The following is a 15,807-nucleotide window of genomic DNA, read 5'->3' as shown; positions in this document are numbered from 1 at the left end:
CAAGGACCCCCAGGTCCCTCTGCACTGTAGCATGTTGTAATTCAAATAATATTCCCTTTTACTGTTTTTTTTCCCAAGGTGGATGACCTCATACTTTCCGACATTGTATTCCATTTGCCAAACCTTAGCCCATTCGCTTAACCTATCTAAATCTCTTTGCAGCCTCTCTGTGTCCTCTACACAACCCGCTTTCCCACTAATTTTTGTGTCATCTGCAAATTTTGTTACACTACACTCTGTCCCCTCTTCCAGGTCATCTATGTATATTGTAAACAGTTGTGGTCCCAGCACCGATCCCTGTGGCACACCACTAACCACCGATTTCCAACCAGAAAAGGACCCATTTATCCCGGCTCTCTGATTTCTGTTAGCCAGCCAATTCTCTATCCATGCTAATACATTTCCACTGACTCCGCGTACCTCTATCTTCTGCAGTAAGCTTTTGTGTGGCACTTTATCGAATGCCTTTTGGAAATCTAAATACACCACATCCATCGGTATACCTCTATCCACCATGCTCGTTATATCCTCAAAGAATTCCAGTAAATTAGTTAAACATGATTTCCCCTTCATGAATCCATGCTGCGTCTACTTGATTGCACTATTCCTATCGAAAAAAGGAGTGAGAGAGAAAACGGGTGATTATAGACCTGTTAGCGTGACATCAGTAGTGGGGTAAATGTTAGAATCAATCATTAAGGATGAAATAGCAGCGCACTTGGAAAGCAGTAATAGGATTGATCCAAGTCATGGATTTATGAAGAGGAAATCATGCTTGACAAATCTTCTGAAATGTTTTGATGATGTAACTAGTATAGTGGACAGGGGAGAACCAGTGGATGTGGTATATTTGGACTTTCAAAAGGCTTTTGACAAGGTCCCACACAAGAGATTGGTGTGCAAAATCAAAGCACATGGTATTGGGGGTAATGTACCGACGGGGATATAGAACTGATTGGCAGATAGGAAGCAGAGAGTCGGGATTAACGGGTCCTTTTCAGAATGGCAGGCAGTGACTAGTGGAGTGCCGCAGGGCTCATTGCTGGGACCCCAGCTCTTTACAATATATATTAATGATTTAGATGATGGAATTGAGTGTAATATCTCCAAGTTTGCAGATGACACTAACCTGGGTGGCGGTGTGAGCTGTGAGGAGGATGCTAAGAGGCTGCAGAGTGATTTGGACAGGTTAGGCGAGTGGGCAAATACATGGCAGATGCAATATAATGTGGATAAATGTGAGTATATCCACATTGGGGGCAAAAACACGAAGGCAGAATATTATCTGAATGGCGGCAGATTAGGAAAAGGGGAGGTGCAGCGAGACCTGGGTGTCATGGTTCATCAGTCATTGAAGGTTGGCATGCAAGTACAGCAGGCGGTGAAGAAGGCTAATGGTATGTTGGCCTTCATAGCTAGGGGATTTGAGTATAGGAGCAGGGAAGTCTTACAGCAGTTGTACAGGGCCTTGGTGAGGCCCCACCTGGAATATTGTATTCAGTTTTGGTCTCCTAATCTAAGGAAGGACATTTTTGCTATTGAGGGAGTGCAGCGAAGGTTCACCAGACTGATTCCTGGGATGGCAGGACTGATATATGAGGAGAGACTGGATTGACTGGGCCTGTATTCACTGGAATTTAGAAGGATGAGAGGGGATCTCATAGAAACATATGAAATTCTGATGGGGCTGGACAGGTTAGACGCCAGAAGAATGTTCCTGATGTTGGGGAAGTCCAGAACAAGGGGACATAATCTAAGGATAACAGGTAAGCCATTTAGAACTGAGCTGAGGAGAAACTTCTTCACTCAGAGAGTTGTTAACCTGTGGAATTCCCTACCACAGAGAGTTGTTGATGCCAGTTTATTGGATATATTCAAGAGGGAGTTAGATATGGCCCTTGCGGCTGAAGGGATCAAAGGGTATGGAGGGAAAGCAGGAAAGGGGTACTGAGAGAATGATCAGCTATGATCTTATTGAATGTTGGTGCAGGCTTGAGGGGCCGGATGGCCTACTCCTGCACCTATTTTCTTTGTTTCTATGTTTCTATGTAAACCCATCAAACCCTCAATCCATCAAACCATCAAACCATCAAACCATCAAACCATCAAACCCATCAATCATCAAACCATCAAACCATCCAACCATCAAACCCATCAACCATCAAACCCATCAAACCATCCAACCCATCAAACCATCAACCCATAAAACCATCAAACCCATCAAACCATCAATCCATCAAACCATCAAACCCATCAACCATCAAACCATCAAACCATCAAACCATCCAACCATCAAACCCATCAATCATCAAACCCATCAAACCCATCAAACCATCCAACCATCAACCCATCAAACCATCGAACCAATCAAACCATCAAACCCATCAAACCATCAATCCATCAACCCATCAAACCCATCAAACCATCAAACCATCAAACCCATCAAACCATCAAACCCATCAAACCATCAAACCAATCAAACCATCAAACCATCAAACCATCAACCCATCAAACCATCGAACCAATCAAACCATCAAACCCATCAAACCATCAATCCATCAACCCATCAAACCCATCAAACCATCAAACCATCAAACCCATCAAACCATCAAACCATCGAACCCATCAAACCATCAAACCATCAAGCCATCAACCCATCAAACCATCAAACCATCAAACCCATCAAACCATCAAACCCAAGAGAAAAGGCCAATGCGAAATCTGCCCCTGTACCACGTCATCCAACCTTGTGCAATGGTTCCTGTCCCAACACACCGTGCTATTGAACCAGGGATCAGCTCCATGAGCTTGTGCTGGCATTTGACACAAGTACAAGTGAGCTAAACATTGGTCCCTCCATCGAGACGAGGGGACGCTCGTACCCAGGGTGTACAGAGAGGGGAAGGGTATGGAGAACATTAGCTCAGGACCTCACCCCTTCACATATCCTTGGGAGTTACCTGAGAGCAGGGCTGCAACAGGGCACCATGGACAGTGCATTTCCCACATCTCAGTTCACTTTGTTATTAGTGAGATAGAAGGCTGCCCATTTCCAGGGGTTTGGTATGAGGCTGAGGTTAGGCTGTCATTCTGTCCTCCCACCTCTGCTCCTTGGTGTACAGCCAGACCAGCAAGAGTCTGATGTGAGGGGGCCACGCAAACGACCTGGCCCACCAATCTGGACACTCAGACCTAGGCCCAAGGTCGAGTGCACTTTGACCACTTGAACCTGTCCAGAACCCAGGCAGAAGGCTGCATCCCGTCAAATGGGACAGGTCATCGCCCGGTCCTCAAACCTCCCGACCATTGCAAGTCAGGGGGGGAAAACACAGAGCCAGGCCTCAAACCTCCCGACCCAACAGGCTGGGCTTCAGACCTCTCCCTTTGACGTAAGATCTTTCCCTGAGGAAACCAGAGGGCTGATTCGTCCAATCAGGCACCAGGAATTCCAGAGGCTCGGGCCTAGCCAGCTCGTCCACCAATGGTGAGGGAAAGAAAGTGGGGGATGTACACGAGGTCAGAATTGGAGGAGCGCAGAGATCTCGGAGAGTTATAGGGCTGGATGTTGGACAAGCAGCACAGAGACATTGGAAGGGTCAGGAAAGCAGTGTAGAGTTGGAGCTGGGTGTCGTCAGCATACACAGGGGGCTGGTTTAGGGAGAGCGCACTGGGAGAGGATGTGACTAGGTGAGTCGGTATCACACTGATGTAAGATGGCCTACACCTCGATCGCTGTTGCAAACGCTCACCGGCCCATTGTAGCTGTAACTGTAGTAATTCAGCTCGTTATTCTTTTCCGCCAGGTAGAACCGCACCCAGTTGTGGAATCCGGACACTTTCCCTCTCTTCACTTCACCTGTTTCCAACACAATTTGGTGCAAGTTAATTCCTGGACAATAAAACCTCCAGCAGCAGGATCAAAGCGAGGATCAGCGAGACAGTCCCGAGTCACGGGGACAGGGAGGACACCGGGGTTCAGATAGAACGTGAGGGGCTGCAGTGACCTCCCTCTCCTCACCCCCAACAATATAACGTAACTCCGCTATTCAAGAAAGGAGGGAACGAGAAGACAGGGATCTTTAGGCCCGTTAGCTTGACATCAATCGTAGGAAAAATGCTGGAATCTATTATTACCTGAGGCCTCCCGTGACTGCGCGTCGCAGCGCATGCACGTGGGGATGTGCGCAGGCCGGGAGCTGGAGACACATGGCTCTGAGCAGCCAATCAGGTATAGTATATTCTCATTCATAGTAATAGGCGGAACTCCTTTTATTATGAATGAGAAACCCCTCCCCAAAACACAATAAAAAATAGAAAATAAACTACACATTTAACATTCATTTAAATTAAAGTTGTTACAAAAAAAAATAGTTTGCCAACTTTTTAAAAAGTTTTTAAAATTAAGCCTTAAAATAAACTTACCGTAGTGGGGCGGATTTTTAAAAATAAAATGTGTTTTTATAACTTTATTTTCAAATGTTTCTGTGTATTTTTAAACACTTGCGTGTGTAACAGTAGGCTATACCCCTGCTTTTATCAGGCGGAAGAGTTTTGAGGACATTTCCTGGACAAGATAAGCGTAAATATCGGAAATCTTGCCCTGCAAGTGTCCTCGCTCCCGATGTGCGCGAGATCTGTCAAGCCAGAAACTTGACAGATCGGAAAAGCCGGTTTTCAGTGCATGCACATTGCACACTGAAACCCGGCTTTTCCGATGCCTTCCCGGGTCCGTAGGAACTTTGTACGTGGGAATTTCAGGGCTAATAGGATTGGGCAGAATTATGAAAGGGACAAACCTGTAACTAGTGGGGAAGGTAAGGGGGAAACCAGTGGATGTAGTTTTTTTCAAAAAGCATTCAATAAGGTGCCACACAAGAGGTTATTGCACAAAATTAGGGCCCATAGGTTTGGGGTAATATATTAGCATGGATAGATGATTGGTTAATGGGCAGAAACAGAGCAGCAATAATTGGGTGATTTTCAGGTTGGCAGCTGTAAGTGGTGGGGTACCGCGGGGATCAGTGCTGGGGCCTCAACTATTGACCATCTATACTCAGGACAGGTGCTGGGGACAGTTCTGCTGTTGCCATTGACACCTCCCCTCGACCCATCTTTAGTTTCATTACTTGTCCCATCACAGCCCCCTTTTGTGCTACACTATCATTCCTTTTGTCATTGAATGTCAGGAAACGCTGGAACCACCCGGCAGGTCAGGCAGAAACACAGTTCATGTTTCAGGCAAAGGGTTGTCGATCTGAACCGCTCTCTCTGTTTCACTCTTCACAGGTGCTGCCTGACCCGCCGAGTATTTCCAGCATTTCCCACTTATCTTTGTATTATTTGCATGTCAACATGTCATTTAATGTAACACTGTAGAACAGTTCTATCAAACCGTCAATGTCAATGAAGCTGGTTGTTTAAAAACGACTCAGTCTAGAATCTGAGCGGAGATATTGTTGCCGCACTAACAACTCTTTGTTGCGACAGTAACCATGGCGAATCTGCTAACAGCGTGGGAACAGGAAGAGCAGTCACGGCAGGAGATTCTCTGGCTGCCATTCTCTGAGCTGGAGTGCGAGTCAGGGACACACAAGGGAGGGAGGAGGAATCTCTGGAAAGATTAGTCCAGAGAGCAGTCACACTGCAGGAAGGGGAGAGTGTGAAGGGAGATGGAGGAGGTGGTCCCGCAGACACCAGTCCTGCCCAACTGCTACAATGTACTTGCTGCCTGTAAGGGCAAGGATGAAAGTTGCAGGGAGGATGGCCAGAAAGCTAACCATGGCACCATGGAGCACGAGGCTGGTCAAGGGGGGAGGAACTGAATAGAAGGGTTGTAGTAATCAGAGATTCTATAATAAGGGATAGATAGCGTCCTCGGCCACCATGATCGAGAGTCCCAAAGGCTGCGTTGTCTCCCTGGTGCCGGGGTAAAGGATATCTTGATGCAGCTAGAAAGCAATTTGGAAAGGGAGGGGGAAGATCCAGTTGTGGTGGCCAATGACAAGGTTCTGCTGAGGGAGCTAGGAGCTGAATTAAACAAAAGACTTGCATTTCTATAGCGCTTGTCATGACCACCGGACGTCCCAAAGCGCTTTACAGCCAGTGAAATACTTACTGAAGTGTAGTCACTGTTGTAATGTAGGAAACATGGCAGCAAGTTTGCGCACAGCAAGCTCCCACAATGACCTGATGCTCTATTTTAGTGATGTTGATTTAGGTATAAATATTGGCCAGGACACCGGGGAGAATTCCCCTGCTCTTCTTTGAAATAGCGCCCTAGGATCTTTCACAGCCACTCGAGAGGGCAAATGGGGTCTCGGTTTAACATCTCATCTGAAAGACGGCACCTCCGACATTAGATCCAAAATTGACACAGAGGCAGGGCAGGAAGCAAAGGGTAATGGTTGATGGGTGTTTTGTGACTGGAAGGATGTTTCCAGTGGAGTTCCGCAGGGCTCAGTACTGGGTCGCTTGCTTTTTGTGGTATATATCAATGATTTAGACTTGAATGGAGGGAGTATGATTAAGAAGTTTGCAGATGATACAGAAATTGGCTGTGGGGTTGATAATGAAGAAGAAAGTTGTGGACTGCAGGAGGATATCAATGAACTGGTCAGGTGGGCAAATAAAATTCAATCTGGAGAAGTGTGAGCTAATGCACCTGGGGAGGGTCTAACAAGGCAAGGGAATTCACATTAAATGGTAAGACACTGAGAAGTGTAGAGGAATAAAGGGACCTTGGAGGGCATGTCCATAGATCCTGAAGATAGCAGGCCAGGTAGATAAAATGGTTAAGAAGCATACGGAACACTTGCCTTTATTAATCGAGGCACAGAATACAAGAGCAGGGAGGTTATGCTTGAACTGTATAAAACGCTAGTTAGGTCACAGTTGGAGTACTGCGTGCAGTTCTGGTCACCACATTACAGGAAGGACGTGATTGCACTGGAGAGGGTACAGAGAAGATTTACGAGGATGTTGCCGGGAGTGGAGAATTTTGGCTATGAGGAAAGATTGGATAGGGTGGGTTTGTTTTCTTTGAGACAGAGGAGGCTGAGGAGAGACCTGATTGAGGCGTATAGAATTATGAGGGGCCTGGATAGAGTGGATAGGAAGGACCTGTTTCCCCTGGCAGAGGGGTCAACAAAGAAGGGGCATAAATGTAGAGTAATTGGGGGGAGATTTAGAGGGGATTTGAAGAGAACATTTTTCACCCAGAGGGTGGTGGGGGTCTGGAACTCACTGCCTGAAAGAATGGTAGAGGCAGAAACCCTCACCACATTTAAAAGATACCTGAAGTGCCGTAACCTACAGGGCTATGGACCGAGAGCTGGAAAGTGGGATTAGGCTGGATAACTCTTGGTTGGCCGGCGCGGACATGATGGGCCGAAATGGCCTCCTTCCGTGCTGTAAATTTTTATGATTCTATGGTTCTATAGCAGTACAGCCCTCCCTCAGTACTGTACTGGAGTGTAGTCGAGATTATTGTGCTCAACTCTCTGGAGTGGGACTCGAACCCACAACCTTCTCTCCCAGAGGCACGAGAGCTGCCCACTGAGTCATGTCCGACACTGTGCCAAGATCTCAAGGGTAGTAATTTCAGGATTATTACCCGAGCTTCGTGCTAATTGGTGTAGGGATGGACAGATCAGGATGGTGCCAAGGTCTGGAGTGAGAAGGAGGGGTCCATTTCAGGGGACACTGACACCAGTACTGGGACAGGAGAGAACTGTACCATTGGGCAGGGACCAGGGTCCTCACGGAAAGGACAACTAGTGTGGTAAAAAGGTCGTTAAAGCAGGCAGAAATAAAAATAAAAATAGCCTAAAGACTAAAAGGAGGGCTGAGAGCGAAGTTCAGATCACAGATAGTGCTAAAGTTAATATAAATACTTCAGGTTCAGAAACAAATAGGAAATAATAAACTAAAATACAAATTCAAGTTGCTGACAACACCAAATTCAATGGCACAGTGGGAGTGGTTTCAAACATTCGTTAGTTCTGACGAAGGGTCATCGATCTGCAACATTAACTCTGTTTCTCTCCACAGATGCTGCCTGACCCGCTGAGATTTCCAACATTTTCTGTTTTTATGTCAGACTCCAGCATCGCAGTATTCTGCTTTTGTGTTGTTGCAGTCGGAGGGTAAGTGGGAGCGGAAAGTTGCAAAGGGACGTTGATCGATTCAGTGAGTGGGCAAAGCTGTGGCAGATGGAGTTCAATGTGGGAAGTGTGAGGTCATCCACTTTGGATCCAAGAAAGTTAGGTCAAAGTAGTTTCTGAATTGAGAAGCTAGGAACTGTGGGGGAGCAGAGAAATTTTGGGGTTCGTGTACAGAAATCTCTAAAGGCTAGTGGAATGTTTGTCTTTATCAACGGGGACTGGACTGCAACGGGGTGGAAGGTATGCTACAGTTGTATAAAGCTCTGGTTAGCCTGCATCTGGAGCATTGCGTTTAATCTTGGGCCTAGCCCCTCAGGAGGATATAGCAGCCTCGGAGAGGGAGCAACGCAGGTTCACCTGAATGATACAAGGCTTAAATGATGAGAACAGGTTGCACAGACGAGGTTTGTATTCCTTGAGTTTAGAAGATTAAGAGGTGATCTAATTATGTTGATTCAAGGATTTGATCGGGTAGATAGAGAGAAACAATTTTCTCTGATGGGGAATCCAGAACAAGGGAGGATGAACTTAAAATTCGAGCCAGGCCGATCAGAGGTGATGTCAGGAAACACTTCTTCACACAAAGGGTGGTGGAAATCTGAAATTAATTGCCCCAAAAAGCTGTTGAGGCCGGGGGTCAATTGACCATTTGAAACCTGAGACTGATGGATTTTTGTTCTGCAAGGCTAGTGAGGGTTACAGAAACAAGGCAGGAGATGGAGTTAAGGTGCAGATCAACCATAAACTAATAAAATGCTGGGACAGGCTCGAAGAGCCGAATGGCCTACTCCTCTTCCTGTGTTCATGTTTCTATGGCTAGATTGTTAGGATTGGAAGCAGGCGAGTGCAGTCCCACCCAGCTGGACGGTGGTGGAGAGGCGTTGGAGGAGGATGGAGTGGTGAACCGTGCCAGAGGCTGCAGACAGGTCGAGAAGGACGAGGAGGGAGAGTTTACCTTGGTCACACTCACAAAGGATGTCATTTGTGACTTTATTGAGGGCCGTTTCGTTACTGTGGCAGGGGCGGAAACCGGATTGGAGGAATTCAAACATGGAGTTCCGGGAAAGATGTGCGCAGATTTGGGAGGCGTTAGCACTTTCAAAGACTTTGGAGAGGAAAGGAAGGTTGGGGATGGGGTTGTGGGACGGGGGGGTGGGATGGAGTGGGGGGTCGGGACGGAGGGGGGTCAGGTAGAGCGGGGGTTGGAGCAAAGGGGGGGTTGGGGCAGAGAGGGGGTTGGGATGGGGGGGTGGGGATGGGATGGAGGAGGGAGGGGGAGAGGGGGTGGGATGGAGGGGGTTTGGGATGGAGGTGGGGATGGGATGGAGGGGGGTTTGGGGTGGATGGGGGGTTGGGGCGGAGGGGGGATGGGACAGAGGGGGGATTGGGGTGGAGGGGGGATGGGACGGAGGGGGGGTTGGGGCAGAGGGGGGATGGGGACGGAGGGGAGGGTTGGGGCGGAGGGGGGATGGAACGGAGGTGGGGTGGGGATGGGATGGAGGGGGGAGGAGGAGGGGGGGGATGGAGGGGGGGTTGGGGCGGAGGGGGATTTGGGGCGGAGGGGGGATGGGGACGGAGGGGGGGTGGGGATGGGATGGAGGGGGGAGGAGGGGAGGGGGAGATGGAGGGGGGTTTGGGGTGGAGGGGGGGTTGGGGCGGAGGGGGTTTGGGGCGGAGTTGGGATGGGGACGGAGGGGGGATGGGGTCGGAGGGGGGATGGGGACGGAGGGGGGGTTGGGGCGGAGGGGGGATGGGGACGGAGGGGGGAGGAGTAGAGGGGGGGGATGGAGGGGGGCTTGGGGTGGAGGGGGGGGTGGGGTTGGGGCGGAGGGGGGTTTGGGACGGAGGGTCGGTGGGGATGGGATGGAGGGGGGAGGAGGAGAGGGGGGGATGGAGGGGGGTTTGGAGTGGAGGGGGGGTGGGGATGGGGCGGTAGTTTGCAAGGACATTGGGGTCAAGGCTGCTTTTTTCAAGGAGACGCGCGATGACGGCAAATTTGAGGGAAAAAGAAAAAGAAACATTTTGATTTATTGTTATATTGCTCCTGTGCTGTAAGTTTCTACGAATCTATTTTATATATCACCTTTCACAACCTCAGCATGTCCCAAAGTGCTTTACAGCCAATTTTGAAATATAGTCAATGCCGGACACACAGCAGCAATGTGGTCATCCGTTTTTCGTGATGTTGATTGAGGATTAAATATTGGCCAGGACACCTGATCTTCTTCAAACTAGTGCAATTGAATACCTTACTTCTGCCCGAGAAGGTAGACAGGGCCTCATTTTAATGTCTTAGCCAAGAGATGGTACCTCCAACAGTGCAATGCTCCCTCATATTTTGTGTTTCAGTGTGTGAAGTGGGACTTTGAAGCAGCACCGACTGACTGAGAGGTGAGAGAGGGTGTTATCCACTGACTTACAACTGACACTGACAGGGATAATACCTGGGGAGAGGGAACCAACAATATCAGCTAACATGGAGGCAAGGAAGATCAGGGGAAACCCCAGGCAGACATTGTGACCTCCTGGCAGAAATGTTACTGCTAGTTCAGAGAGTGTTAGCATGGGGCCACGAGATAGGACAAGCACTGCTCCATGCTGGCAGACCCCTCATTAGCATATCTAAGGCTCCTAGCGCCTTGTTCAGGTGGCCATCCCGAATGCCTGAATATATCAAAGCCAATTTTGCGTTGGACGTATTCCAGGCCCCCGATGGGCACCGGACGCAGTCCATAATCTGGTGATTTTTACAGCCGTTTTATGTCCAAAAAAGCTGAAAATGTGACGGTGAAAATTTGGTGGTGAAACTAATAGTGAAAGTGTGATGGGGAGAGTGTGTGACATGGGGAGAGTCTGATGGGGAGAGTGTGACAGGAAGAGTGTGATGGGAGAGTGTGACGGGGAGAGTGCGACGGGGAGAGTGCGACGGAGAGAGTGTATGACATGGGGAGAGTGTGACGGGGAAGAGTGTGATGGGGAGTTTGTGATGGGGAGAGTGAGATGGGAGAGTGTGACAGGGAGACTGTGACGGGGAGAATGTATGACATGGGGAGAGTGTGACGGGGAGAGTAAGACAGGGAGAGTGTGACGGGGAGAGTGTGACAGGGGAGAGTGTGATGGGGGGAGAGTGATGGGGAGAGTGTGACAGCGAGAGTGACGGGGAGAGTGTGACGGGGAGAGTGTGATGGGGGGAGTGACGGGAGAGAGTGACGGGGAAGTGTGATGGCGGGAGAGTATGACGGGGGGAGTGTGACGGGGACAGTGTGACGGGGGAAAGTGTGACGGGGGAGTGACGGGGAGAGTGTGACGGAGGAGTGACGGGGAAAGTGTGATGGGGGGGAGAGTATGATGGGGGAGTGTGACGGGGAGAGTGTGACAGGTGGAGTGATGGGGAGAGTATGACGGGGTGAGACTGTGACGGGGAGAGTGTGACGGGGAGAGTGTGACGGGGAGAGTGTGACGGGGGAGTGTGACTGGAGGAGTGATGGGGAGAGTGTGACGGGGGAAGAGTGTGACGGGGGAGTGTAATGGGGAGAGTGGGTGACTTGGGGAGAGTGTGACAGGGAGAGTGTGACGGGGGAGTGTGATCTGGAGAGTTTGTGACATGGGGAGAGTGTGACAGGGGAAAGTGTGATGGGGAGAGTGCGATGGGGAGAGTGTGACGGGAGAGTGTGATGGGGAGAGTGTGACAGGGTGAGTGTGATGGGGAGAGTGTGGCGGGGAGAGTGTGACGGGGAGATGTAACGAGGAGAGTGTGATAGGGAGATGTGACGGGGAGAGTGGGATGGGGAGAGAGTGATGAGGAGAGTGTGATGGGGAGAATGTGACGTGGAAAGTGTGATGGGGAGAGAGTGACGGGGATAGTGTGACGGAGACAGTGACAGGGGGAGAGTTTGACTAGGATTGTGTGACGGGTGAGTGTGACGGGAAAGTGTGACGGGGTGAGTGTGACAGGGAGAGTGTGACGGGAGAGTGTGATGGGGGGAGAATATGACGGGAGAGTGTGACGGGGTGAGTATGATGGGGGGAGTGTGACAGGAGAGTGTGACGGGAGAGTTTGATGGGAGGAGTGTGATGGGGGAGAGTGGGACGTGGAGGGAGTGTGATGGGGGAGTGCGACGGGGAGAGTCTGATAGGGGAGAGTGTGACGGGGGAGAGTGTGATGGGGAGAGAGTGACGGGGAGAGTGTGACGGGGAGAGTGTGACGGGGGAGAGTGTGATGGGGAGAGAGTGACAAGGAGAGTGTGACGGGGAGAGTGTGACGTGGAGAGTGTGACGGGGAGAGAGTGACAGGGAGAGTGTGACGGGGATTGTGTGATGGGGAGAGTGTGATGGGGAGAGTGGGTGACTTGGGGAGAGTGTGACAGGGAGAGTGTGACGGGGGAGTGTGATATGGAGAGTTTGTGACATGGGGAGAGTGTGACAGGGGAAAGTGTGATGGGGAGAGTGCGATGGGGAGAGTGTGACGGGAGAGTGTGATGGGGAGAGTGTGACAGGGTGAGTGTGATGGGGAGAGTGTGGCGGGGAGAGTGTGATTGGAGAGTGTGACGGGGAGAGTATGACGGGGAGATGTGACGAGGAGAGTGTGATAGGGAGATGTGACGGGGAGAGTGGGATGGGGAGAGAGTGATGAGGAGAGTGTGATGGGGAGAGTGTGACGTGCAAAGTGTGATGGGGAGAGAGTGACGGGGAGAGTGTGACGGAGACAGTGACAGGGGGAGAGTTTGACTAGGATTGTGTGACGGGTGAGTGTGACGGGAAAGTGTGACGGGGTGAGTGTGACAGGGAGAGTGTGACGGGAGAGTGTGATGGGGGGAGAATATGACGGGAGAGTGTGACGGGGTGAGTATGATGGGGGGAGTGTGACAGGAGAGTGTGACGGGAGAGTTTGATGGGAGGAGTGTGATGGGGGAGAGTGGAACGGGGAGGGAGTGTGATGGGGGAGTGCGACGGGGAGAGTCTGATAGGGGAGAGTGTGACGGGGGAGAGTGTGATGGGGAGAGAGTGACGGGGAGAGTGTGACGGGAAGAGTGTGACGGGGGAGAGTGTGATGGGGAGAGAGTGACGAGGAGAGTGTGACGGGGAGAGTGTGACGTGGAGAGTGTGACGGGGAGAGTGTGACGTGGAGAGTGTGACGGGGAGAGAGTGACAGGGAGAGTGTGACGGGGATTGTGTGACGGGGAGAGTGTGATGGGGAGAGTGTGACGGGGGAGAGTGTGATGGGGAGAGTGTGACGTGGAGTGTGTGACGTGAAGTGTGTGACGTGGAGTGTGTGACGTGGAGTGTATGACGTGGAGTGGGTGATGGGGAGAGAGTGACTGGGAGAGTGTGACGGGGAGAGTGTGACGGGGATTGTGTGACGGGGATTGTGTGACTGGGAAAGTGTGACTGGGAAAGTGTGACGGAGAGTGTGTGATGGGGAGAGTGTGATGGTGAGAGTGTGACGGGGAGAGTGTGACGGGGAGTGTGTGATGGGGAGAGTGTGACGAGGGAGTGTGTGACGAGGGAGAATGTGATGGGGAGAGTGTGACGGGGAGAATGTGATGGGTGAGTGTGATGGGGATAGTGTGAAGGGGAGAGTGTGACGGGAGGAGAGTGTGATGGGAGAGTGTGACGGGGAGAGTGTGACGGAGGAGAGAGTGACGGGGACAGAGTGACGGGGAGAGAGTGACAAACAGAGTGTGAGGGGGGAGAGTAGGACGGAGAGAGTGTGACGGGGGGAGAGTGTGACTGGGAGAGTGTGACGGGGAGGATGTGATGGAGAGTGTGTGACGAGGGTGAGTGTGACGAGGGAGAGTGTGATGGGAGAAGAGTGTGACGGGGAGAGAGTGACGGGGACAGAGGGACGGGGAGAGAGTGACAAACCGGGTGTGAGGGGGGAGAGTGTGACGGGGAGAGTGTGACGGGGAGAGTGTGAAGGGGGAGAGTGTGAAGGGGGAGATTATGACGGGGAGAGTGTGATGGGGAGAGTGTGACAGGGTGAGTGTGATGGGGAGAGTGTGGCGGGGAGAGTGTGATTGGAGAGTGTGACAGGGAGAGTATGACGGGGAGATGTGACGGGGAGAGTGTGATGGGGAGATGTGACGGGGAGAGTGTGATGGGGAGAGAGTGACGAGGAAAGTGTGATGGGAGAGTGTGACGTGGAAAGTGTGATGGGGAGAGAGTGACGGGGAGAGTGTGACGGAGACAGTGACAGGGGAAGAGTTTGACGGGGATTGTGTGATGGGGTGAGTGTGACGGGAAAGTGTGACGGGGTGAGTGTGACAGGTAGAGTGTGACGGGGTGAGTATGATGGGGGGAGTGTGACAGGAGAGTGTGACGGGAGAGTTTGATGGGAGGAGTGTGATGGGGAGAGTGTGATGGGGGAGAGTGTGACGGGGAGGGAATGTGATGGGGGGAGTGCGACGGTGAGAGTCTGACGGGGAGAGTGCGACAGAGGAGAGTGTGATGGGGAGAGAGTGACGGGGAGTGTGTGACGGGGAGGGTGTGACGGGGAGAGTGTGACGGGATTGTGTGACGGGGATTGTGTGACTGGGAAAGTGTGACTGGGAAAGTGTGATGGAGAGTGTGTGATGGGGAGAGTGTGACGAGGGAGAGTGTGACAAGGGAGAGTGTGACGGGAGAGTGTGACGGGAGAGTGTGACGGGGTGAGAAGGTGACGGGGAGAGTGTGACGGGGAGTGTGTGATGGGGAGAGTGTGACGAGGGAGAATGTGACGGGGAGAGTGTGACGTGGATAGTGTGATGGGAGAGTGTGAAGGGGAAAGTGTGACGGGAGGAGAGTGTGACGGGAGAGTGTGACGGGGAGAGTGTGACGGGGAGAGTGTGACAGGGGAGTGTGACTGGAGGAGTGATGGGGAGAGTGTGACGGGGAAAGAGTGTGATGGGGGAGTGTGATGGGGAGAGTGGATGACTTGGGGAGAGTGTGACAGGGAGAGTGTGACGGGGGAGTGTGATATGGAGAGTTTGTGACATGGGGAGAGTGTGACAGGGGAAAGTGTGATGGGGAGAGTGCGATGGGGAGAGTGTGACGGGAGATGTGACGGGGAGAGTGGGATGGGGAGAGAGTGATGAGGAGAGTGTGATGGGGAGAGTGTGACGTGGAAAGTGTGATGGGGAGAGAGTGACGGGGAGAGTGTGACGGAGACAGTGACAGGGGGAGAGTTTGACTAGGATTGTGTGACGGGTGAGTGTGACGGGAAAGTGTGACGGGGTGAGTGTGACAGGGAGAGTGTGACGGGAGAGTGTGATGGGGGGAGAATATGACGGGAGAGTGTGACGGGGTGAGTATGATGGGGGGAGTGTGACAGGAGAGTGTGACGGGAGAGTTTGATGGGAGGAGTGTGATGGGGGAGAGTGGGACGGGGAGGGAGTGTGATGGGGGAGTGCGACGGGGAGAGTCTGATAGGGGAGAGTGTGACGGGGGAGAGTGTGATGGGGAGAGAGTGACGGGGAGAGTGTGACGGGGAGAGTGTGATGGGGGAGAGTGTGAGGGGGTAGAGTAGGACGGAGAGAGTGTGATGGGGGGAGAGTGTGACTGGGAGAGTGTGACGGGGAGGATGTGATGGAGAGTGTGTGACGAGGGTGAGTGTGACGAGGGAGAGTGTGATGGGAGAAGAGTGTGACGGGGAGAGAGTGACGGGGAC

General features: G+C 51.6%; 1 protein-coding gene across 1 annotated transcript in view; it reads right to left on the bottom strand.

Annotated features, from left to right (window-relative positions):
* The window catches only part of endou (endonuclease, polyU-specific), a 113,400-nt gene that overhangs the window by 20,117 nt on the left and 77,476 nt on the right, over positions 1-15,807 (bottom strand). Inside the window, exon 7 of the mRNA XM_070892805.1 lies at positions 3,750-3,856. Coding sequence (XP_070748906.1) covers positions 3,750-3,856 — 107 coding nt within the window. The remainder of the gene's footprint in view (positions 1-3,749; positions 3,857-15,807) is intronic.

The sequence above is a fragment of the Pristiophorus japonicus genome, chromosome 11 (assembly GCF_044704955.1).
Source record: "Pristiophorus japonicus isolate sPriJap1 chromosome 11, sPriJap1.hap1, whole genome shotgun sequence".
In the NCBI taxonomy this organism is placed as follows: Eukaryota; Metazoa; Chordata; class Chondrichthyes; family Pristiophoridae; genus Pristiophorus; species Pristiophorus japonicus.
This window is presented reverse-complemented; position numbering and strand designations above follow the sequence as displayed.